The following is a 22,799-nucleotide window of genomic DNA, read 5'->3' as shown; positions in this document are numbered from 1 at the left end:
ACTTTAAGTATATTTATTTATTAGTCAATTTATATATTTCCGCCTTTATTTTTTATTTATGTCAGTTTCGGTCCTCCGTACAGCAGAAGCCTGATGATCACCCATTCATTCAAATCAGGTGTGTTTGAGCAGAGAAAAAAGGTAAAACATGCAGGACTGCCCACCCCTGCTTTGAGGAGTAGTAGGCTACAGCATATCCTGGAATCATGCTGCAAAATTACTGTTTTTGTGACATTTACCACAATTTTTACTTATTGTCATCTTAAGTTTCTACTAGACTTTTTTTTTTTCTATTTTTAGTTATTACATATTTAAGAAAATCCTGGTAAACCAATAAATATCTTCCACAATCCTGTTGTTTAAAATCCATCAGTTTAAACTGTTTTAACTTTTACGCATTTCAACACGGCCACAGCCCATATGAAACCACAGAGAAGCGTGGTTAATTTGAGCTAAACGTTAGTGATAATACCCCCAAACAAACTGAACGCTGCATTACCAGTTTGATTACGCGCCCTCTTACATTTTGTTGTAAACACTGACATCTGGTGGTGAATGTTGAGAACTGCAGCTGCAGCCATCATGGCGTCCAGATAAATGTTGAATAAAGACACTTCCAAGTCGCATTATGTTCATTTATTGCATATGTCTTACTTATTCAAGCATTCTGATAACATTCCCGGACACACAGATCTTTTATTTTTTTATGAAACTAACAATAGTTCTATCTTCATAGCTAAAAGATTGTGCTTTTCGTGCACCTTGGTCCTCAATCCTCCATTGATTTTCCAGCCCGGAGCTTGTTCACCACTCTTCCRCGGCCCTGTTCGAGTCTTCGTCGGCAACAGCACAGTCCAGCCGCTGAACCCCGGGGAGCGCCAAGTCCCTCTCGTTCAGCTTCTCCAGGAACGAGGAAAGCAGTCGTTTGTTTAAATGGTCCGTCAGCGTCCTTTCTTCCTCGACCCGCTGCTTGGCCGTGTTCGTCCCCGGCTCCACTCCCTCCGTGTCCGCGCCGAGCTGCGGCTGGGCCCGCCGGTGATTCAAGGACACGCCGTTCGACTGCTCGCCCTGCCCGGAATGCTGCTCCGCCCGGCTCCCGGGATCCGCTCCGGATTCTTTCTCCATTTGTGATATTAAAGTAGTCTGCAGGGCGGCATTTTCCAGCTCTTTGACGCGTTTGCTGTGCAGGCCGCAGGCCGGAGGTTCGTTGCTGGTCGGGCTGTTGTTGCTGACAGGGGGCTCTCCTGTTTGCTCCATCATGCTCTCTGCGTCAGAACAGCCCATACAACAAAAGACCGGTGGCTAAGCTAACTCAGAAGTGTCGCCGCCTGGTGGACATGATGGAGTACTTCAACTAAATATAGTAGAAACTGCCCTCCTCTGATAAAAGTCCGCATTATAAACAGTTCAGCGTGTGCCTTACGTATCACCAGGCTGTTTTGACTTATTGCGTTTTTCTGAGTATTTTTATTTGAATGTGCTGAAAGGGCTCGGCTGTAGTGATCGTGAGGGGGGTCTCCATCACAATGTTTTTTTTTCCCTTCCAGCAGCTGGTGGTAACATATTAAAATCTGTATTGTACTATTGGACTTTCAATAGTACAGCCTTTYCCCCCACCAATTTAAGTACAAACTATAAAACATTAGTGTTTTTTTTATTGTGTAAACACAAAATCAGATCAAAAGGGAAAAAAATTGTATAGGTCCTCTGGACGGGTTCTTCTTTAATGAAACGTTTACTCTCTCTTTCGGATGGAGGACTGTTGGAAACTGGCATGTATCGTAAGCCCACCCACACAGACCAATATTTGCGTTTTGACTCCCACCACCCACTGGAACACAAGTTAGGAGTGATCAGGACTCTGTACCACAGAGCAGACAGTGTCCCTACAAATCCAGGAGCCAGGCAGAAAGAGAAATCACACACACGACAGGCCCTGGAGCAGTGTGGTTATCCTGACTGGGCTTTCCTGAAAGCAGACAGGAAACACAGACAGGATTCCATGCAACCTTCAGGTGAAAATGAAGACCCCAAACCCAGACCCAAACCAGTGGTTATTCCGTATGTTGCGGGTGTTTCAGAGAAACTGAGACGTTTATTTTCTAAACATGATGTCCCAGTGGCTTTCAAACCCCAAAACACATTACGGCAAAGGCTGGTTCACCCCAAAGATCCAGTGCCCCGGGACAAACAGAGCAATGTTGTATATGCTGTTAAGTGCCAGGAGGACTGCGACCAGTTATACATCAGGGAAACAAAGCAACCACTGTTCAAAAGAATGTCCCAACACAGACGAGCTACATCTAATGGCCAGAACTCTGCAGTTTTCACTCATTTACAGGCCAGCGGTCACTCTTTCAGAGATGAGGATGTTCTCATTCTTGATAGAGAGGAACGTTGGTTTGAGAGAGGAGTAAAAGAAGCCATTTTTGTGAAGAAAGACCGTCCATCATTAAACAGAGGTGGAGGCCTCCGTTTTCAATAGTCCTCCTCCTACAGCGCGGCTATTGCCAGTATCACTCCACCCCCTGTTAACAATAAGTGTTAATTAGGTGTTCTTTTTGATTTTTTTTTTTACCTTGATTACTGAGATGCATCAGGATATAAAACATGAGTGGTTTTTTTTATTGTGTAAACACAATATCAGATATGTCGCCACCTTGTGGATTTGGATAGTACTGTAACCATCAACACAGCAGACATCCGCTCAAATATCATGAAGCTGTTTAATTGTCTGCATATATCTTTGAATTCTATATTTTACAAATTGATAAGTTGTCTGTTTTTTTGTAAATAAAACCTAATTTGGATTATTTAATAAACTATACATGAATGCAAATACAGGACAGTAACACTAATGACAATGTAAATAAACAACCCTTTTAGGAAACTGGCTATAATTTTCCCAGAACACATTTCTGAATAATTTAACTATTCTTCTTAGTTTTTTTTAGACAAAACATTTATTTGGGGACAAAGTTAGAAAAGGTATGACTGAAATAAAGAAATAGTAGTTTTGGACTTCAGAGAAGGGATGTGAATATGTTAGACCAAAAACAGATAGCAGAGAGATAGACAAAAGAAAGAGGAACACAGATTGGGATATAGGGAAGGAGGAAATGGTGTGACAATATTATGCAAATAAAAAGGGTGATATGAAGGCAAATGATCTGCTGTTATATCTGTGTGTACATAATTTTTGTGTAATGAAATTGTTACTACAGTATAAGAAATATTTAAACAATCCAAATCAATGTTTTAATTTCAGTAAAGACAAATACACACTTAAAGAATAAAAGCGAAATAATAATACTATAAAAAAAAACGAGATAAAAAACGCAAACATACATTTTATTTCTTTCAAGGCGTTTTGACYCAGTCGGCTTTCCGTAGATATGATTCTGTTTCCATGGCGATCATCCATGGCGGATGCTACGGAGTTATTAGCTTGAATAGCGATCGAAGGGAACCGACTGTTTGTAAATACTTTCAGATTCGTTTGATATCTACTAACTAGGTACAAAAAAAGTTATCCTGTAATTTTAGATGCTAACTTGTTCTTCGTTGCCGGCGACTCAAAGCGTTAGCTTATTGCTAACAGCTAGCTAATTAGCTACAAACAGCCTGCGGTGTTTGGGAAGGAAAGCAGGTAAACCGAGGTTGTCTTTATCGCTTCTTTTATATCACTTGTCATTGCAATCCCAATCAGCAAAACACACTAATGATTTCTGTAATCTGATTGTCGCCTTTGTTCATTATAACAATGAAAATATATAACAATACAACTCATATTTTCTCTTACTTTTCAGTGCAAAAATGTCTTTCAGAGACCTTAGAAGTAAGCGACACCTGCTCTCTTCTTCTCAAGTAATGTAGAGAGTAATATATTGTTGAAACAATAAACTATTTTTTAAATTATTTTATTTTTTGACAGATTTTACGGAAATGATGAGGGCCTTAGGGTACCCGCGCTTAATATCGATGGAGAATTTCAGGACACCCAACTTTGTCTTAGTGGCAGAAATCCTTACCTGGCTTGTAAAGAGGTATGTTTCAAATAAAAAAGAAAGAAAAAAATACTTATTCAGCTGTCAAATTGTTTAATTTTTATTCATTTATTTATTTTGTTCTGTTTGGAGTTTAAAATGTGGTGCTTCATATTGTTTTAATTTGTTTCCTCTATTTTAATCTTGTCCCTCCTTCAGATACGAACCTAATCTTGATATCCCCACTGATGTGGACACAGAGTCAGACCGAGTGTTTTTCATCAAGGCTGTGGCTCAGTTTATGGTGACCTATGTGTGCAGATAATGCTCCACGTTCTTGCTCATTTAAATTCTAGCTAGTCAATCGTAACCGTTTTCCGACTTGGTTTTAGGCGACAAAGGCTCACATCAAGTTGAATACCAAACACCTCTACCAAGCAGATGGCTACGCAGTGAAAGAGATGCTAAAGATTGCCTCGATGCTTTACGGCGCCATGAAAACCAAGCAGATGGCGCTGGAGGATATAGTGGAAGAAGAAAACAGCAAGTTTAAGTTTGACCTTGGCTCACGGGTGAGTTTAATCTGTGTGACAATATTTTAAGCTCAGTCATTTATTAACTTTGTAGTAAGCTGTGAGCACTTTAACAAAGTCACTAAGAGTTAAGTACAGTATTAAAATCACACATTTACAATCTCATAACAATGACTTCATAATAAATGCATCAATGAAGCAGAAATGTGAAACAAAACATTTCTACATTTAGTGGTCTAGATGTGACTTTGCCTACTCAAGCAATATGGCAGACTCACACTCCTCACACCTTAAGGCAGCTGTAGTCTCTCCTGATCAAAATCTTAAGACCAGTCAAAAAAGTACAAGAATTTGCACTTTGCACTATTGGATCTTAAGAAGGTTCTAAGTAGAGCTTCACAATGTTAAAAGAAGAAATCAGTGCAAGAGACAAGAACTTTTGAGCAGGGAATTTTCTGAAAACTGCATTTACACTCAAACATGATTTTTTCAGCTGATCAAAAGTTTAAGACCATAGTCTTTAAAAGCCAAAAGCTGTGCAAAAATCTGGATTCCATGTCATTTTCTGTCAAGCCTTTACACTGTCAAGACTTCCTGATGGCAAAAGCAAAAACGCTCACTGACTTTGAACGTGGTAGGATTGTTGAGCTGCATAAACAAGGCCTCTCACAACGTGCCATCGCTGCTGAAGTTGGACACAGTAAGACAGTCATTTTGCATTTTTTAAATGATCCTGAGGGTTATGGAACAAAAAAGTCAAGTGGTAGACCCAAAAAAATTTCACCAGCTCTGAGCCGCAGGATCCAATTGGCTGTCCGTCAAGACACGGGACGATCCTCTACCCAAATTAAGGCCATTACTGGTGCTGACTGCAGCCCAGTAACCATCAGACGGCATCTGTGAGAGAAGGGCTTCAGAAACAAAAAACATCTTCAAAGGCCACGTCTTCTTCAACGCCACAAAATTGCCCGTTTGGACTTTGCAATGGTGCACCAAACATGGGACATTGAAAGGTGGAAGAAAGTTGTCTTCTCTGATGAGAAAAAATTTAACCTTGATGGTCCTGATGGCTTCCAACGTTACTGGAATGACAAGGAGATCCCACCTGAGATGTTTTCTACACGGCACAGTGGTGGGGGCGCCATCATGATTTGGGGTGTGTTTTCCTTCAATGGAACAATGGAGCTTCAGGTTGTGCAGGGGCGTCAAACAGCAGCTGGCTATGTGGAGATGTTGCAGCGGGCATCCCTCATGACTGAGGGCCCTCGTCTGTGTGGTAATGATTGGGTTTTTCAACAGGACAATGCTGCAGTTCACAATGCCCGCCTGACAAAGGAGTTCTTCCAAGAGAGTAACATCACTCTTTTGGACCATCCTGCATGTTCCCCAGATCTAAACCCAACTGAGAAGATTTGGGGATGGATGGCAAGGGAAGTTTACAAAAATGGACATCAGTTCCAGACAGTGGATGGCCTTCATGAAGCCATCTTCAACACTTGGAGCAACGTTCCCACTAGCCTCCTGGAAACACTGGCACCAAGCATGCCTAAACCATTGTTTGAAGTCATCAACAAGAATGGTGGAGCTACTCATTACTGAGTCCTTTTTTTGACACTTTGATTTCTGTTTTGGGGGGTTTTCAGGTTTTTTTGAGCCATGGTCTTAAACTTTTGATCAGCTGAAAAAATCATGTTTGAGTGTAAATGCAGTTTTCAGACAATTCCCTGCTCAAAAGTTCTTGTCTCTTGCACTGATTTCTTCTTTTAACATTGTGAAGCTCTACTTAGAACCTTCTTAAGATCCAATAGTGCAAAGTGCAAATTCTTGCAGTTTTTTGACTGGTCTTAAGATTTTGATCAGGAGTGTATTTCTGTGGAATAATGTATCCTATCTGAAGTCTCTCAGTTAGTCAAGCAGCTGTAGAAAATATTAAAAACAAATGAAAACGGGCTTTTTCCCCTCCACAATTGGTATTTCTTTTGAAATCTTGTCCAATAAAATTGCGTGCTGAATTAATTTGATTTTGTTTTTTACTCTAGATTTCGGATGTTAAAACAGCTCGTCAGCTGGCCTCGGAAGTCACATCCAAAGGAGCATCTTTATACGATTTACTGGGGAAAGAGGTGGAACTGAGGGTGAGGGGAACGCAGTTCAGATCTAAAAATTCACTTTGGTTAAAAAAAGGGTGATTCCKTTACAATCTTAATCAAACTATCCCTCTTTGAACATTTAAGCTTTAAATGAGTTTGCTGTGAGTGATAGTGCGCAGGAGGAGACTGTTTTTTTTTAAATTAAGTTAAAATAATAATAAAAAGCTTTGGAAAACTGTTAAACAAATTGAACAAATTTTGCGTTTAACTTTATAAAACCAACAGAAAATGAGAAGCGCTGCCATCGCTCGACCTCTTGATATTAACGAGACAGAAAAAGCCCTGAGAGCTGCCATCAAGGAGGTTCTGGTCAGTGTTCTGGCAAATTTCTATCTTTGACCTTGAATTTTGCACATTGTGACTTTTAATTTTTTTGCATCGAATCTGCTGCTCTGTTTTTTTTTTTTTTTTGTTTGTTTGTTTTTAGCAAAGCGTGGAAAAGACCAAAGAGATGCTAAATAATATCGTCTCAGATGAGAACAGCTTAGACGCCAAGATCGTGAAGAAAAAACAAGACCTGGAGCGGCAGCAGAAGAGGCTGCAGACCCTGCAGAGCGTCAGGTCCGTTCTGCGAACAAACAAAACGACAACTTGTTGCTTTCATCTTATCGTGTTTAAGGTTTCTGTTTTAAATTTGAAACCGATCTTTAAACAAAACTCCAATTAAAACCCTTTCGTTCCTGATCCTCTAGGCCAGCATTCATGAGCGAATATGAGAAGATAGAAGAAGACCTGCAGAAGCACTACGAGGTGTACGTGGAGAAGTTCAGAAACCTCAGCTTCCTGGAGTCTCAACTGAAGGAATACCACAGACTAGAACAGGAAAAGTTTGAGGTGTGTGGACTGATCGACGTGACTTTAGCAGCACTGAATCGTGTCTCCTTTAAAAAGAAAGACAAAAAAAGATGCATTTTTGCAAAAGATGTTGCTACTTCGTCACTGTAACCCAGGTTCATTTGAATCATCTGGACTGATGTGGCAACAAGTGTCAGAAAGTTAGGAGTAAATTGACTTTTTTTGAACACTACACCCCACTCCACCCAAAAAGTTTGAATACAGACTGATGGTATTTTTGTAGCCTTGTATTTAACCCAGGTTGTTTTGTGTGCTSTCCAGGAAGCTGAGAACAATCTGAGGATAATGCAGCACAAACTGAGAGAGGAGGAGCGAGATCTGATGAGGGGTTCCTGTAAGGAAACCGAACACAGACACACCAAGCTGAGTGAAAACAACTTTTCTTCTCTGAGCGTTTTGTTGTCTTTGGCAGTGAAAGACTCCGACTCAGACCTGGACGTTCCAGAGGACGAAGGGTCAGACAGCGACTTTGAAGAAWCTCGGCCCTCTAAACCTCGACTCACCAGGAACGGCCTCATGGCAGGTACTGGATATGTCCATGTCTTTTCACTGAAACTTAGAAAAAAAAATCTTAATCCAGAACTTTAGATTATTCTTTGTTCTCAAATGTAAATGTTCTGTTTTTTTTTTTGTTTTTTTTTGGAAAATGTACCAACTCTTTCGCTCTCATAAACTCATGGTAATCTTTTTTTCCCCTACCAAGGGAGAGGGGCGCGTTTTATCGGTAACATGCAAGGTGGTGACAGTGATGAGGTCAGTAAAGAACTTGACACAATAATATTTCTTATTGCTTTGTTTCACCTTGATTTTTATGTTCAGCTGATGCTGTTTTCTGTTTTACTATTTGTGTTTTTAAATGTTCCTCAATGGGAATAACTTCCTGCTTATTTTCCATTTCGTATTTCAGTCAGCTAAATTGTAGCCTTTCAGCTGATTAGTCTTTCAACTCTTTTTGGTTAAAATTTTGACTCCGTGTTTTTTTTATCTTTCTTGTTTCGTTTACTGTTGTTTGTTGTGACATTTTTAATTCATATGAATTTCATTAGGTGTTTTCAGCTGTCAGCAAAAAGTCATCCATTCATTCCAAAAAACTGCGAAAAGGAAAGGTTTGTGCAGGACAAGGAGTCAGTTTATCCGTTTTTCTTTCTCCTTTTGTATCTAAAAGAAAAAATCCATTCTCAAAATATACCTTTATAGAGCAGATTCTCATCTGTTTTCATCATCAAACACTCTGTGATTTCTAAAAAAAAATGTGAAAGTACAAAAGCAAAACTGAAGAGATAATAATTTTGGAGCAACTGCACTTTTTAATTTCTTGTAAATTCAGAGTTTAGGATGGATTTTTCTTCATTTCCTTCTCTGAAAAAGGTGTCATTCAGTGATTAGATTATCCCGTGAGATATGTGAGACAATAGCTGCTTTTGTCTTTAACTTAAATTGAAATATTCCCCCTTTCATTGTTAGTTTCTAAATGTGTGTATATAAAAAAGTGTCACCCTGAATTATAGATGTTTACTTATTAAACTGTTTAGCTAGATTCCTGGAAACGGACTTCATCTTTTAAGGAATTATCAGTTATTACTGTTTGCTTGTTGTTTCAGAGCGAAGACAGTGAGATTGATGTGGATGAGGATGACGAAGAAGGCGAGGATGAGGAGGATGAGGAGGACGAGAGCAAGGATTTGGACAATGACAGTCTGGACGGCTCGATGTCAAAGAACAACCGACCTTCCAGGGGGGGCGTGAGACCCCCTCTGCTGGAGGAAAGTGATGATGACTTCTGAATGAACACATGAACCATAGACTGTTTTGTTTTTCTTTATAGTTTTGACATAAACACAAACACGTTCATTGGTGTTTCTTTATTCCAGCTCAGGTTTATCAATTTTGTATCAATTCACCTATTTATTCTTAACATAAATCGTGTTTTTTTATATTTGCTTGAATTATTTACCAAAATTAAAAAATACATAACTCTTTTAATGTTTTCTTGCATCATTTTTTAGGCATGACATAAATACTGTGATATAATTATACATTAGTCATGTGATGATTAATTCATTTTTATTTGATCAGATTAGTGAAAAACAAAAATGCAGCGTTTGAATCAAAACGTATTAGGGACTCATTTCTTGACAATAAAAACAAGTAAAACAAGTTTAGTTCACTGGAAACAAATATAAAAAAGAGGTATATCAAGATTTATGCACAGGCACAATAATAAAAAAAAAACCAAAGGGTTGAATATCAATGTAATATTTTGGGATCAGTTTTATATAAGAGTGTCAAATTGATTATTAGGTTGTAAATATTTTGAGAATACAACAAAGATGAGTGTCAGTTCACCTCTGTGATTTATTTATCTGATTTATCGAACCTTATAACTAAGTATTACGTGTTTATGTWATATTTGTAAGTGTGCAACATAAAACTATAAAGTTTATTAAATATATAATAATCTTTATTCCCTTAAAGTATAGATTTTACAAAATCAATCCATTTGGGCGTTGAGTGAAGTTTATTTACACACAAAGCCGCGGCCACCTGTCAATGACGTAATCACAACGCGCCGCTGAGGAGGAGGTGGCGGATGCCTCTTCGAAACAGTAAACTGTTGTCTCCTTTCGGGTTGGTTTTCCTTTCATACTGGTATAAAAAAATCATTTTAATTAAAAAGTTAGGTGTTGTGACGATAAGCTAAATGTTAGTGAAGGAGCTCGGTGAGCCGTCAGCTCCTGAACGAGTAAACAAGTAGGTTTTCAGTCAGCTAATGCTAAATGCTACTCTTAACCACAGGGACACAGTGCAAATATTTTAACATACTAGACGTTTCATTTTTTTTTATTTTAAAATCCTTTCTGCATATTTGTCTGTTCGGTAAACAGTGTCAGTTTGCGGAACGAGATTTACAACCTATTTATTGCTGTTATATATGAAAATGGATGCTGTTTTGGTGCAGATATCCCATCTGTCTGAACAGGCTTAACTATATCATTCACGTCAATATTTTAAAATAAAGAGATAAAGCTCTAAYGGCAGTTCATAATAACTTGTGACCRCTAGATTATATGTTGGTATTGCATACCTGATTTTAAAACACATCCATGCTGGTCAAACATGTCTGCTTCTTATGCTATTCTTTCTCTCCCTCAGCTAAAAAGCAGCTGTTAGGATGCCAAAGAAGTTCCAGGGTGAAAACTCWAAGGCAGCCACAGCCCGAGCCCGAAAGGCTGAGGCCAAGGCTGTGGCWGATGCCCGCAAGAAGCAGGCGGAAGAGGATGCCCTCTGGGAAGAAACTGACAAACACGTACTTAAAAAAGGCCAGAGGAAGGTGAGCTGTCCCATCAGCCACAAGATATTTTCAAACCTGTAAGATCTTAATTAATGTTGACACTATGGTTCACATACAGTTGTCAAACTATCATATCGTAGGTGAACTTGTCTTGTATWTGTTGTAAAGTAACAATGGCAGGAATTATGTATTTGTGTCTGAGAAATTAACTCCATATTTACCAGGGCTGCAACAATACATGTACCCRTAYCGAACAGCGCTTTAGSTTCAATACACACTTGTATYGAACAAATACAGATTTTTAAAATTTACTTTATCAACWTGTCTTCTGAAGATGCTCTGTGTTGAAGGATCAGTGGATCTGTGTTCGACTACTCCACCTAGGCTGTATTTTTGAGCGCAGATCCACTGAGAAACTTGCTGTTTCAGCAAAATTTAATTAAAAAACTGTACTTTTGATGTTAAACAAATGTTCACAATTAAATTAAATAAATTACAAGTTAAAATGGGCATGGAAATTTCTCTTCTTTGTATTGAAAAAATATCGAACCGTGAGACTAAAGTATCGATCCGAACCGAATCGTGAATTTTCTGTATCGTTGCACCCCTAATATTTACATTTTCTGAACCATCTAATGGAGACTAAAAAAAGCACAACATAAAATCTATTATGCAACTTATATTGTTTGATTGAAAATACTGTAAGTATAAACATCTTTACTCATTCTGATGTTAGAGCACTGTTCCTGAAAGCGAAGCTCTCGTTCACTTTTCAGCGACTCGTGTCTGAAAATGAACTTGTCACTGCAGGATGACAAGGAGAAGAAGAGGATGGAACTCCTTGAGAGGAAAAAGGAAAACCAGCGACTTCTGGATGAGGAAAGTGCTCAGATAAAAGGCAAAGCTCAGAGGGAGGCTGGATCTGGTGGAAAAGTAACTCGTGCCCAAATTGAGCAGATGATACAGAACGAGCAGCAACAGGAGCAGCAGATCCAAGAAAAAGGTTGGGCTTAAATTGGAGATGTGGACAGAAGCATACTTAGCTGTAGMTCAGAGCTTTCTGTTTTAAATTGTAATAACACTTCCTTCAGAAAAAAGCCACTTGGAGACTCCGTTGGAGGAGAACATTAACAGAGTCATAAGTGATGAAGGAGCTGTGGAAGCCAGAACAATAGAGGACGCCATCGCTGTGCTCAGGTATATGTGCGACGTGGATATCCTTTTAAAATACAGCAGATTTGAGTTCTGACTGACTGTGACTTCGACTTCCAGCACGGGACCAGAGGAGCAGGACCGCCACCCAGAGCGGAGGATGAAAGCGGCGTTCGCTGCCTACGAAGAAGCCAACATGCCCCGACTAAAACTGGAGAACCCCAACATGAGGCTGTCGCAGCTAAAGCAGCAGCTGAAGAAGGAGTGGAATAAAGCTCCAGAGAACCCCCTGAATCAGCGATTTTCTTCCTACAACTCCAAGTGAATTCTTTCTTTTTTTTTTGCCACGATTTGTTTTGGAAACTCTGCTGGAGCACATTAGAGACTTGTATTGGAAAAAAAGTCACAATTTCAGTCAATAATGTGTGCTGCTGATGAGAGTTTTGCCTCTAAGTATCCATAAATCTTTCCTGTGCCAGAGGACATCCACTAGTGACAAAAAAAGCAAAATTTATTTTTTATCAAATTAACACCGTATCGTGTTCATGCTCATAGACTCTAATGAGACTTCTCACTAATTAAATTTGATCTGTTCTTTTTTTTTTTGCCAGCCTTTCTGGAGAGATGAGAAGCCAGATGTTTTGAGCGTAACTTATTAAAGTTCACCTCAAAATCGTTAACATATTGTGTCGCTTTTATCTTTACAGTTTAGGCTGTTTAGGACTGCGATCCTGTCCTGTCAGATACAGCCGCAGCTGTTCTGCATTTTATTCGAAACGAACAGGATGAAAAAGGAAACATTTTATTCAGAGGGTAAATTGGTTGACAGTTGACCTGGATGTACATCGACTGGTGAGATTTCGATCACACAAAATCCTCGTATTTAAAGTGCAAAACAACAGCTTTTATCGCTTTCAATCAAAGTTGTTTCTTTAAAAATCCACGGCAGAAAAGCTGAAATTGTTTGCCACCTTACTGCTGAAAGAGTAGATGTTTGATATTGGTTTAAATTTCCTAGAGGCAGATTGCTTTTTTTTGCTTCAAGAAAATTAAATATCAAATGACTGGAGACAACATGGTTGCGTGCTCTGAGGAGGATTTTAAACTTAAAGACTTGCTGTTTTTCACAAAACTTTCTTTATAACGAATGAAAATCTGATTTTAAAGTTATTCTTGTAAAGTGATTTTGTGTGGAAAAATCTCTTGTAGGAAGGCAAAAATCTAAACAAACCTTACTTACAGGTAGTTCTAACAATACAATGAACTTTTTAGATTTATTTTTGCAGTATTTTAAAGAGCTCTTAGTTGGCTTTAAATCAGTTTTGTCGTCATGGATGCGGTCAAGCAACAGTCTGCTGTGCTGCAGTTTTTAACAAAGGTCTTTCTCCAGCGCAGCAACGTTCATATACTGAGCTGCTGAGGCAGCAGGTCTGATGCAACAGTGAGCACAGCCACTGAGAACAGTTCAAAACATTCATTAAATAACATTTTAACTCTAAAATCAAAAGTTCAATTTGGTTTGACAGAACTTGTTCACTCTTTTATTGTTTTTAAATGTAAGAATTATGTAAATGCTCTATATCATCACAAACATCTGTTCTGTCTTTAAATCTGATATAACTTCTAGTCACCCTCGTTTTACTGATTGTTTACAATTCTTTTTGTCAAACGACAAACCTGTCAAGCTCCTCCCACATGTTAGACATCTTAAGCTCCTCCCACATGTTAGACATCTTAAGATCCTCCCACATCTTAGAGACACATCTTCAGATTAGTTCTGGTTCTTTTTTCACATCAGAGAAGAAGCTGGAAGCAGCCAGAACGAGCTGGTCTTTCAGGGTTYTGGTCCGGTTCTTGGTGGTTCTGACCCAGCTGGTGGGCTCTGGTCAGGTTCTTGGTGGTTCTGACCCAGMTGAGGACTTCAGTCATATATATTCCCCTTTTTATTTCATACTTGCAGCTGCAGAATTAAGAGATTCATTCATGTTTGTCCTCTCATCAAATATCAAACTAAAAGTGTGTGCAAGTCCTTAGCTGGTGTTTTTAAACGCATCTCTCGTCATTTGATTGCCAAATTGCGGTTGCATTTGTTCGATCTTCTAAGACACAGGTGATGAGCCCTCACGCTGGCTTGATTCATGCAGAATCAGGTTTAAAAATGGACACTTTTGTCCTGCAGGCTCTTGTGGCGGAAGAGATAAGAGACGGTGCGAAGGCCTTTGAACCATGAGCTTCAATGACAACTTCAATTGACCTTTTATATCCCATTTAGCAACGCGAGCTAACAACTCCTCTCATTTCCCCTTTGCAACCCGGTCTCCCCTCCCAGTTTTTTGAGCTCGGTGTTTAAACCGTTACGTGTGATGTTCTGTTTTAACGGCGTGGTCTGATGTTCCAGATTTTTGTTTTCAACCTGCACCCTCCCACTTTGCTCCATTTGCATGGCAACCCTTCACCAGGCAGCAGCTGCTGCTGCCCGTTCCTTTTCTTCATGTTGAATTCTAATCATTACTTTCAAAGGAAAGCATCTCTAAAGCTCCTTGATCAAGTGTTCGTACTGGGAGGAGGCAAACCGCTGTCCAACACCCACTCAGGCTGCTCTTCGTCTTCTTAAGATGTCACTTCTGCCGCTGAGGTGCCCTCCTTGTTTGTAACCTGCTTCTTCAAGTTTAGACAAAGTAGCCCATAAGGTAAGAAAGACTTGAAACAGTGGGGATTTTTTCACATATTTTTACTTTTAAAGAAACTTACTGAAAAAGTAGAGCTAATGAGGGGAAAAACATTTTTAGGTTAATGATACTCAAGCGGTGTATTTTTTCACAGTTGTCTCTGATCTTTTATTCATGTTTTTCGTATTGATTACTGAGTGATATCGTGATTTCTTATGGCATCATTAGAAAAAAGCTTTTTTAAACCCATATTTGTTGTTTAGTTCTCAGTTTTTTACATTACTACTGACAGAAAATATAAAACTGAAATGTGCTTTCAATTTTCTTAAGTGTTTGCATACAGAGGTATATTATGACATCCTCCATATTTTTAATGTGGAAAAAAAAACATTTAAAGAACTCAAATAAGATATAAAGCTGCTCTGTGGTATTTGCTCAGYCTCTGATTGTGAGACTTGGTAAACAAACAACAGGGGGGCTAATCTGTTTCTGACAGAATGTTTTCTATTATCGGCGTACTGAAAACAGTCTGTGCTCAAACAAATTAATGTCTTAAATAATCTTATTTGCTAAAGGAATCTGACTATAGTGAATATTATCAMTAACTCAGAAAACAAGTTTAAACACACTTTACCTCCCGTGTGTATGTGTTGATTTCAGACATGGGTTTTATTATGAAGATTTTTCTGTCATACAACGTTAACTTGCTTTATAATTCACTCCATATTTTAGATGCTTGTGCTTTATAAACATGTTTCATGCACTCACTTATGACCTGAGGCAAATGTTGCACTTTTTACTCAACCCAATCCAGGTAAATTTTCTAAAAGTGCAAAAAGGGAACGAACTGCAACATTTAAATTTTCTGCACGTAAGTAGGCCAGAATACACACTTTGCCTCTAATATTTAAAAACATATTTAAGTAGAAAACAATTTTTTTACACAAATACAACTTTAGTTGCTTGGCTTTTATGTGAAGAAGATCAATAAAAAAATATCTCAGACTTTTTATACTTATTTAGTTATAATATAGTGATAATAAGAAACAGCAGAATAGAATAGAATAGAATAGAAACAGCCTTTATTGTCCCGCGTGGGGAAATTCGGGTGTAGCAACAGCAGATACATACATCAATCCACAGAAAAAGTATATTGCTATGTGACATTATCAATTGTAGCAATAATAATAGAATTAAAGACAGTAACAATAAAAAATAAACATAGATCAAAAATAAAAATAAGAATAATAATTACTGTACTGGACTATCAAGATGAAATTAGATAAAAATGAAAATAAAAGCAAGATACTGTGCAGAAAAATATGAAATTACAGGAAAAAACAGTCATGTCAGGCTCAGTCATTAAATTAGTGTTCCAGTACCGGAAAAACGATGTACAATTAATTGCCACTGGTAATTATTTATGTAATGATTGAGAGGTAGAGTTGTTTGGTGTGCAAACACAAACATGGATGCTCATCAAGATTGTGGTGATGGTTATAGAGTCTAACAGCTGATCGGAGGAATGATCTGGGGTAACGTTCTTTTGTGCTTGTGTACTACTTAATAAAATTGTTTATGTGGTGTCTTAGGTTTGCAGTGAGGCCATGAGGTTGATTCTGGTAAAACCTACCAATGCCACAAGACGTCTCGACTCAACAGGCGAAGTCTTCCAAGACGGAGACCATGAACATTTTGCCCCAACAGGTCCTGACAAGAAGCACGATCCATACTCTGAAACTTTGGGAGACCCATCTTCATCGCCACAGGAAAAGAGCCAGTGCTGCGCTTCGTCTTCACTCTGTGACAAATCGAACGGTGTCAGTCCTCCAAAAGATTCGGCTCAGATGTCGCCACAAAAAACCCCAAACTTTGCCCTGTCGCAGCTGAGTGACCAGGACTGGCTGCTGCTTTGTGACCAGGTTAGCAGCGYGGAAGATAATCCACCCTCAGCAGGAAGAGCAGGGAACAGCAYGAGACGTCCAAACCACAGTGACAGATGTGTCTGCCCCTGTGCTGAGGGTCAGCAGCCTTTGGAAACTTCTACTCTTCTGCCACAATCAAATCGGGGATCAATTCGAGAAAGTTTCCGAGCAAGAAATAAGAGAATTTCTTCACCTCGCACCCATCCTTTCTCTCAAAGCACCCGCAGTTATACTAGTTGCTTCTTACAGCAAACAAACCACAAAGATCCCCAGAAATTCCCAGCAAACCTTCCGAGGAATATTGTTGTGCCTCAACGCACTGATCCAGAAGATCCGAAAGAGTCGCCTCRTAGTCATTTTAAACTCAAAGGCTGCGGCCAAGCAACATGTCCGAAYTTGTTTAATATCCCTCTACAGTCCATTGAGCGTGCCAAGACGAATAAAGTTCAAAAAGAGCCTCAGCTCCCTGCTAGTGCAGACGTCAACTGGAATAAGCTTTTCGGWAAGGAACCGCTGTTGGTTCAGCAACGTCAGAAAAAGGAGTCCTGCTCAATAATTGGTGATCAAACATGCAAGTCATCTGAAGATCCAACCTTTGTCCTCAAGTGTCGGCATCTCCCTTACAGCTGTTTGACCCATACACACAGATCATATACAACAAGCAGTCAAAGAAGTTTAAAATCCATCTCCACCAGCCAGTGTAGCTTGCTCGAGAACCAGGATTCAGTGGAGGAGCAACATATTCAGGTATATTTTTATGATAGTTTGTGATAGAAAAGCTTCTAGTTTCTGAAACTTACACACTTTATGTTGAAATACTCAGGCCCGTCATTCTTTTAAGAAAAAGTRTGATTTGTTGTCCACTTCATGACAATGGTCTTGGTTAACATTTTGATCTCCTTTTGCAGACAAACTCCCAGCACAGCAGCGGATCGAAAGTATCTCCCTCTAAATTCTCTCCTCCACTCTCTGAAACCTTGGAATCGGGCAATGTCCTCAACGGAGATGCAGAGCGACCACTCAGCAGCCAGGGTACTTTTAGTTCCAGTCTCACAGATTTTCCGTCCGGTCAGCAGCCGCTCCAGCTCCTCCACAGTGCCATCCTTGAGGACGCCTTCTCCAAAGTCCTCAGAGCAGACTCCAGCAAGGCCAACAGTGAGAACCTTGTCAGAGCGGAAGACAGCAAACCCCAGAAGAACACAAAAGACATAAGCTACCGGCTGAGTCAGAGGAGAGCTCTGTTTGGGAAGCGCAAACAGCTGAGCGACTACGCATTGATCTGTGGCATGTTTGGCATTATTGCCATGGTCATCGAGACAGAGCTGTCGAGGACCTTTTACAGCAAGGTACACTGCAGACCTACAAGTTTACAGAATTTTACCAGATGTGAAGAAAGCACCAGTGATCATCAGGACTGTGAGCTCATTCCAACTGGTCCACAAAGTACTAAATCATTAATAATAGACGATACAAAAATCAGCTGTATCCCAGTTCAAAAAGAGATAATGGTAATTCTTGCTCAGTTATATCAAAGATCTTAAAATTGTTGTAGATCTGTTGCATTAGTGTAGTAGGATGCAAGATGCACTTCAATGCCAGAGATCCCAAATATGATTCCTGTATAGACCAATCAAAAATAATTCTTACTGATCTTGACAAAATGCAGACATCTGTTCTTTTAGACCAGTGTGTCTCTGTTGTAGCCTACTCCTCTATGATTAGTTCTGATGTTGTTTATGGTGAACAAAATATAAGGAGAGCATATTAAAAGATTCTAATGTTCAGACATTCTAAATATTAAGAGAGAAGAAATTCTGTCTTCAAAAAAAGAACAAAATAATCACTTAACACTAATAACTAAACTGATCCTTACATAAATTTTTTTTCTGGGAATTTGTGAGAAAAATTACTGACTACAATCTTAAAGGTTATTGCCAATTATCTGGACCTTTATTTGAAACATAAAATGTTTTCAATAAACTAGAAATAAAAAAACATGTTTATTTAAGATGTAATTTTACAAAAACAAAGATGCATGACAATTTCTCAAATATGCTGTTGTTTATATGTGTGTCCACATCACACTGATTGTGGTCATATTTTGTCTCTACTGTGTCCAGGAATCTATTTATTCATATGTAATAAAGAGCCTGATCAGCATTTCCACCGCCATTCTTCTTGGACTCATTCTGATGTACCACGCAAGGGAAATCCAGGTATACAGTATATCTACTTTGATATAAAGAAGTATAGTGTTTTTCTTTGTAATTTTACAAATAAAAAATAGATTCAGAGTAAAATCAATAAAAACTACATTATATGGTATTATTGCATGTGTAAGTATTTTATTTGTTTTCATTTTTTTAAACTCTGTTGGTTTTGTTACCAACAAAATTCCAGCCTAATGGCCACATAACTCCTTCTTTACAACTCATCTAAGTAAAAGGTTATTTGTGAAGTTCATCATTTGCCTAGTTTCACAAAAATATTTTTTTCAAATAACCATCTCACAGTTATTTTTAAATTATAGGTTGTTTTTTTTAAAAATCCTAACTTATAGTTTCTATTTTCTGAATAATTCATAAATGCCTTAAATCTTCAGCTCTTCATGGTGGACAATGGTGCAGATGACTGGAGGATAGCCATGACTTTTCAGAGGATTCTTTTTATTGCGTTGGAGCTTCTTGTCTGTGCCATCCACCCAATCCCGGGTCGGTTTGTGTTCACCTGGACTGCTCGCCTGGCCTTCAGCTACACAGCATCCGTGGCCGACGCCGACGTGGACATCCTTCTCTCGGTGCCCATGTTCCTACGCCTGTACCTGATCGGCAGGGTCATGTTGCTCCACAGCAAGCTGTTCACAGACGCCTCCTCTCGCAGCATCGGGGCCCTCAACAAGATCAGCTTCGACACTCGTTTTGTCATGAAGACTCTGATGACCATCTGCCCGGGCACTGTCCTGCTTGTCTTCAGCGTGTCCTGTTGGATCATTGCAGCGTGGACTGTCCGCATATGTGAGAGGTATCGACGTGATATCTCACTGTTTGTCAGGGGATGGTCTCTAACATGCTTGTACTTTTTACAGTTAGGTGTCATGTTTCGACAGGTATCATGATGCACAGGAAGTAACCAGCACTTTCCTTGGAGCCATGTGGCTGATCTCCATCACCTTCCTGTCCATTGGCTATGGAGATATGGTCCCTCACACCTACTGTGGAAAAGGGGTTTGTCTGCTAACAGGAATTATGGTGAGTATTTTATTTTACAGTGCAGACATGCACTAATTCCTTATAAAGTCAGTAATATCTACTTTTTCTTTTTTTATTTCATGTCATTGTCATCCTTAATTAAGTCTATAAGACTCAAGCTTCAATGTTTGATTTGTTTGATTTTTGTTTAGCTGTTTATGATTTAATGTCTTTGGTTTGCCGTCTTGTATGTCCCTTAAATATTAATGTAAAATCTACTTCAGGACTGCAGACTGCATGGATAATTGTGATGCTAATTTCTGCTGCGGTGATTTTAGTTGCTGCTTCTCTTTTCCTCAGGGAGCAGGTTGTACTGCCTTGGTAGTCGCCGTCGTAGCAAGGAAGTCAGAACTCACTAGAGCTGAAAAACACGTTCATAACTTCATGATGGATACTCAGCTTTACAAAAAGGTTTGTTTAGGCAGATAAGCTTTTGTATACTGGTTTTTCTTGTGCCATGCCAATTATAAAGTTTGGTTTTTGTCTTGATTGTTTTCTATAAATGATCATGTAGCGGTTATCCACCTTCTTATAATAAAAATTATAAGGAAATTCACGGGTTCTTCTTATTTTCGGTAATATCTTCTTTATACAAAAATGAATGGACAAAACACACAAGATGAGCATACTCAGTGAATTTAAGTTGATCTAAAATAAATTAGATCATTTATTTATTTACAGAATCAAATTATTTTCATTATTGTGAGATTAATTTCCTATAAAAAGTTTAACAACAAACTTTGAGGTTCAGATGTTAATAAACCATTTGTTTGCGGCGCTTTTTCTTAAGTTTTGGCAGGGCGAGGAAAGAAAGATGGAGGAAGAAGATTAGTTAGTTTTAACTTTATCCTTCAAAGAATGTGGATTTTAACCAGCATACTGTACGTCTCTCAATGGATCAAGCAAAACCTCATACGTTCAGTAACGAACAGCCATTACCTTGACCGGGAATAGTTTCACCACCATGGCTCAAGTCAGAGGAAAGATCGTCCAACTGGTGAAGAACTTCTCGGTACCTCGTCAGTCGGACACTTGCCAGGCTTGTTTACGTTACTCCTTCAGCGTCTTCTGGGCTGCTTTCAATCRAAGATCAAAGATGAAGCGCTTCTCTGTATCCTTCTCAAAAATAGAAAACTTCCACCATGGAAGTTTCAAAACARAAGTTTCTCTGTGAACTTTGGTAAGCTCAAAGTAGAAGAGACCGAGTGGTGGTCTGGTAGGTTGAGAGGTTCCCTTTGACTCAATGGGCTAAACCTCGCAGCCAAATGCTGGTTCTCCTCCTCGGACAGCCAGCTGCATCCTTTTTTTTTTTATCAAGATCTTTTTATTTTAATTTTTTAAACATAAACCACAAAAAAGAACAGACTTACAAAAACACAAAACAAAACACACACMCCCAAAATCCCTCCCATCCCTCCCCACCTATACCGGATCTACTACATAACATGAATCCATCATGTATTCATACATAAGTCAAAACGATGCACAGTTTGTGATAAAGAACCAATATTTGACCTTTTCACAAATTATCTGCTGAAAATTTTTCTACATAAGATATAAATGGCTGCCAGATGTCAAAAAAATTTGTTTACACATCCCCTAACAGTATATCTAATCTTCTCTAAATGAATGTAAGACATAACTTCTCTTAACCAATGACCATATACTGGAGGATGTGGATCCTTCCATCGAAGAAGAATAAGTCTTCTAGCCAGTAGAGAGCAGAAAGCTAACACCGTCCTCTGATGTTCACTGAGGGAAGCTTCTGCTGGAGCGACCCCAAAGAGAGAGATGAGTGGTGATGGATGAACAGTTCGTCCAAATAGTCCTGAAAAGGTGTCAAAGATGCCTTGCCAGTATCCATGTAGCTTTGGACAGGACCAGAATGTGTGCAGAAGTGTGGCAGGAGATTGTTTACAACTATCACACGTCGGATCCAAGTCCCTTTTGAATTTGCCCAATCTGTCCTTAGACCAGTGCAGACGATGTACTACCTTGAATTGAGCCAGCTGCATCCTTGTGAAGCACGAGCGCGTTCACTTTCCAACTCAACTCAACTGACTGACTGTGGTTAGTTCAGACCGAAGACATTAATTTAAAAGTAGGAAAGTTAGTGAAGGACTGCCAGGTGTTGTTTTTCTTAAACAAAAATTGTTGATGTCTGCACAGTCGTAAAGCTCGTTCTCACCTGCTCTCTGGTGGGAGCACTTTAAAGAACAAAAAGAATGATTTACTGAAAACTTAAACATTAATTATTTCATAGAAAACATTCATTATAATGATTCAGACAAAAACAATTATAAAATGCTTCATAATAAAGCTTAATTATGACGCTGAGTTTAGTTAAGTAAAATATTTAAACTTAAAAATCTATAATCAATTACTGTAGTTTCACAGTTAAAGTCCAAGCAGTGGTTTACATCAAAGCACAATAAAACATTGAAATAATGTGTTTTCTTTTTATACATTGATAAAATTATGAACAAAATAAGATTATTCTGTTTATTATCTGATTAATAAGATGAAAATATTTCTTTACTGTTTTAGAAAACGTTATGACTTTAAATTGAACAGAGTTCTGTCTCTTTAAAGAAGGTCTTCTGAGACCAAGGTCAAAGACAGGTGGAACTGTTTATTCCACCCCTATAGGTGACCACTACACAAATAAAGTCACAAATTCATTCATATTTATAGATAAGTAGATTATATCTAGATCATTACTGAATCATGATCAGAATCAGCTTTATTGTCATTTGTAAACAACATCAAAGATGCAATGCAGAACAAAATTGCAGATTGTCATTTATTTGACTGGAGAAAAATATTATGTGGGCAATATTGCAAAACTTATTTGCTCAAAACATCCCCTCTATCTGTAGTGATTTTAATTTAGCCTCATCAATAGAAACTGAAAAGTTTTTTTAAAATGTCTTTTAGTTGGATGTGCAGTTCTATCCACTGCTTTGTACAGAACTCAGTTTTTTATAAC

At 38.7% G+C, this 22,799-nt stretch overlaps 3 protein-coding genes across 9 annotated transcripts in view; all 3 read left to right on the top strand.

The window, feature by feature from the left end:
* Nucleotides 1-3,379: 3,379 nt before the first annotated feature.
* cluap1 (clusterin associated protein 1) lies at nucleotides 3,380-9,507 on the top strand. 4 transcript variants are annotated; one of them, XM_014010786.1, is made up of 14 exons: nucleotides 3,380-3,649; nucleotides 3,810-3,838; nucleotides 3,935-4,046; nucleotides 4,206-4,290; nucleotides 4,379-4,558; nucleotides 6,559-6,654; nucleotides 6,895-6,978; nucleotides 7,097-7,230; nucleotides 7,362-7,503; nucleotides 7,786-7,858; nucleotides 7,937-8,047; nucleotides 8,228-8,277; nucleotides 8,571-8,630; nucleotides 9,126-9,507. In XM_014010786.1, the coding sequence occupies exons 2-14, from the start codon at nucleotides 3,817-3,819 to the stop codon at nucleotides 9,306-9,308; spliced, it is 1,332 nt and encodes a 443-aa protein (XP_013866240.1). In that variant the 5' UTR covers nucleotides 3,380-3,649; nucleotides 3,810-3,816; the 3' UTR covers nucleotides 9,309-9,507. The 4 variants fall into 4 exon arrangements, with proteins under 4 accessions (XP_013866240.1, XP_013866239.1, XP_013866242.1 ...); XM_014010785.1 differs by having other exon boundaries at nucleotides 4,206-4,299; XM_014010788.1 differs by lacking the exon at nucleotides 8,571-8,630 and having other exon boundaries at nucleotides 3,381-3,649.
* A 547-nt stretch (nucleotides 9,508-10,054) lies between these two features.
* ccdc124 (coiled-coil domain containing 124) lies at nucleotides 10,055-12,648 on the top strand. The gene is made up of 5 exons (XM_014010789.1): nucleotides 10,055-10,152; nucleotides 10,678-10,855; nucleotides 11,627-11,819; nucleotides 11,908-12,013; nucleotides 12,089-12,648. The coding sequence occupies exons 2-5, from the start codon at nucleotides 10,697-10,699 to the stop codon at nucleotides 12,291-12,293; spliced, it is 663 nt and encodes a 220-aa protein (XP_013866243.1). The 5' UTR covers nucleotides 10,055-10,152; nucleotides 10,678-10,696; the 3' UTR covers nucleotides 12,294-12,648.
* A 105-nt stretch (nucleotides 12,649-12,753) lies between these two features.
* Nucleotides 12,754-22,799, top strand: part of kcnn1b (potassium intermediate/small conductance calcium-activated channel, subfamily N, member 1b) — a 15,102-nt gene continuing 5,056 nt past the window's right edge. For 3 of the 4 annotated variants that reach the window (XM_014010782.1, XM_014010779.1, XM_014010783.1), the window contains exons 1-6: nucleotides 15,916-17,309; nucleotides 17,471-17,908; nucleotides 18,683-18,778; nucleotides 19,165-19,583; nucleotides 19,669-19,810; nucleotides 20,111-20,221. In XM_014010782.1, the coding sequence (XP_013866236.1) occupies nucleotides 16,245-17,309; nucleotides 17,471-17,908; nucleotides 18,683-18,778; nucleotides 19,165-19,583; nucleotides 19,669-19,810; nucleotides 20,111-20,221 (2,271 nt within the window). In that variant the 5' untranslated portion in view covers nucleotides 15,916-16,244. Of the gene's footprint in view, nucleotides 14,659-15,915; nucleotides 17,310-17,470; nucleotides 17,909-18,682; nucleotides 18,779-19,164; nucleotides 19,584-19,668; nucleotides 19,811-20,110; nucleotides 20,222-22,799 lie in introns of those variants that run through there. The other variant, XM_014010780.1, reaches the window with a different exon arrangement.

Source organism: Austrofundulus limnaeus, unplaced genomic scaffold (genome assembly GCF_001266775.1).
Source record: "Austrofundulus limnaeus strain Quisiro unplaced genomic scaffold, Austrofundulus_limnaeus-1.0 Scaffold73, whole genome shotgun sequence".
Classification (NCBI taxonomy): Eukaryota; Metazoa; Chordata; class Actinopteri; order Cyprinodontiformes; family Rivulidae; genus Austrofundulus; species Austrofundulus limnaeus.
The sequence above is the reverse complement of the archived record's forward strand: the minus strand, read 5'-3'. Positions and strand labels throughout refer to the sequence as shown.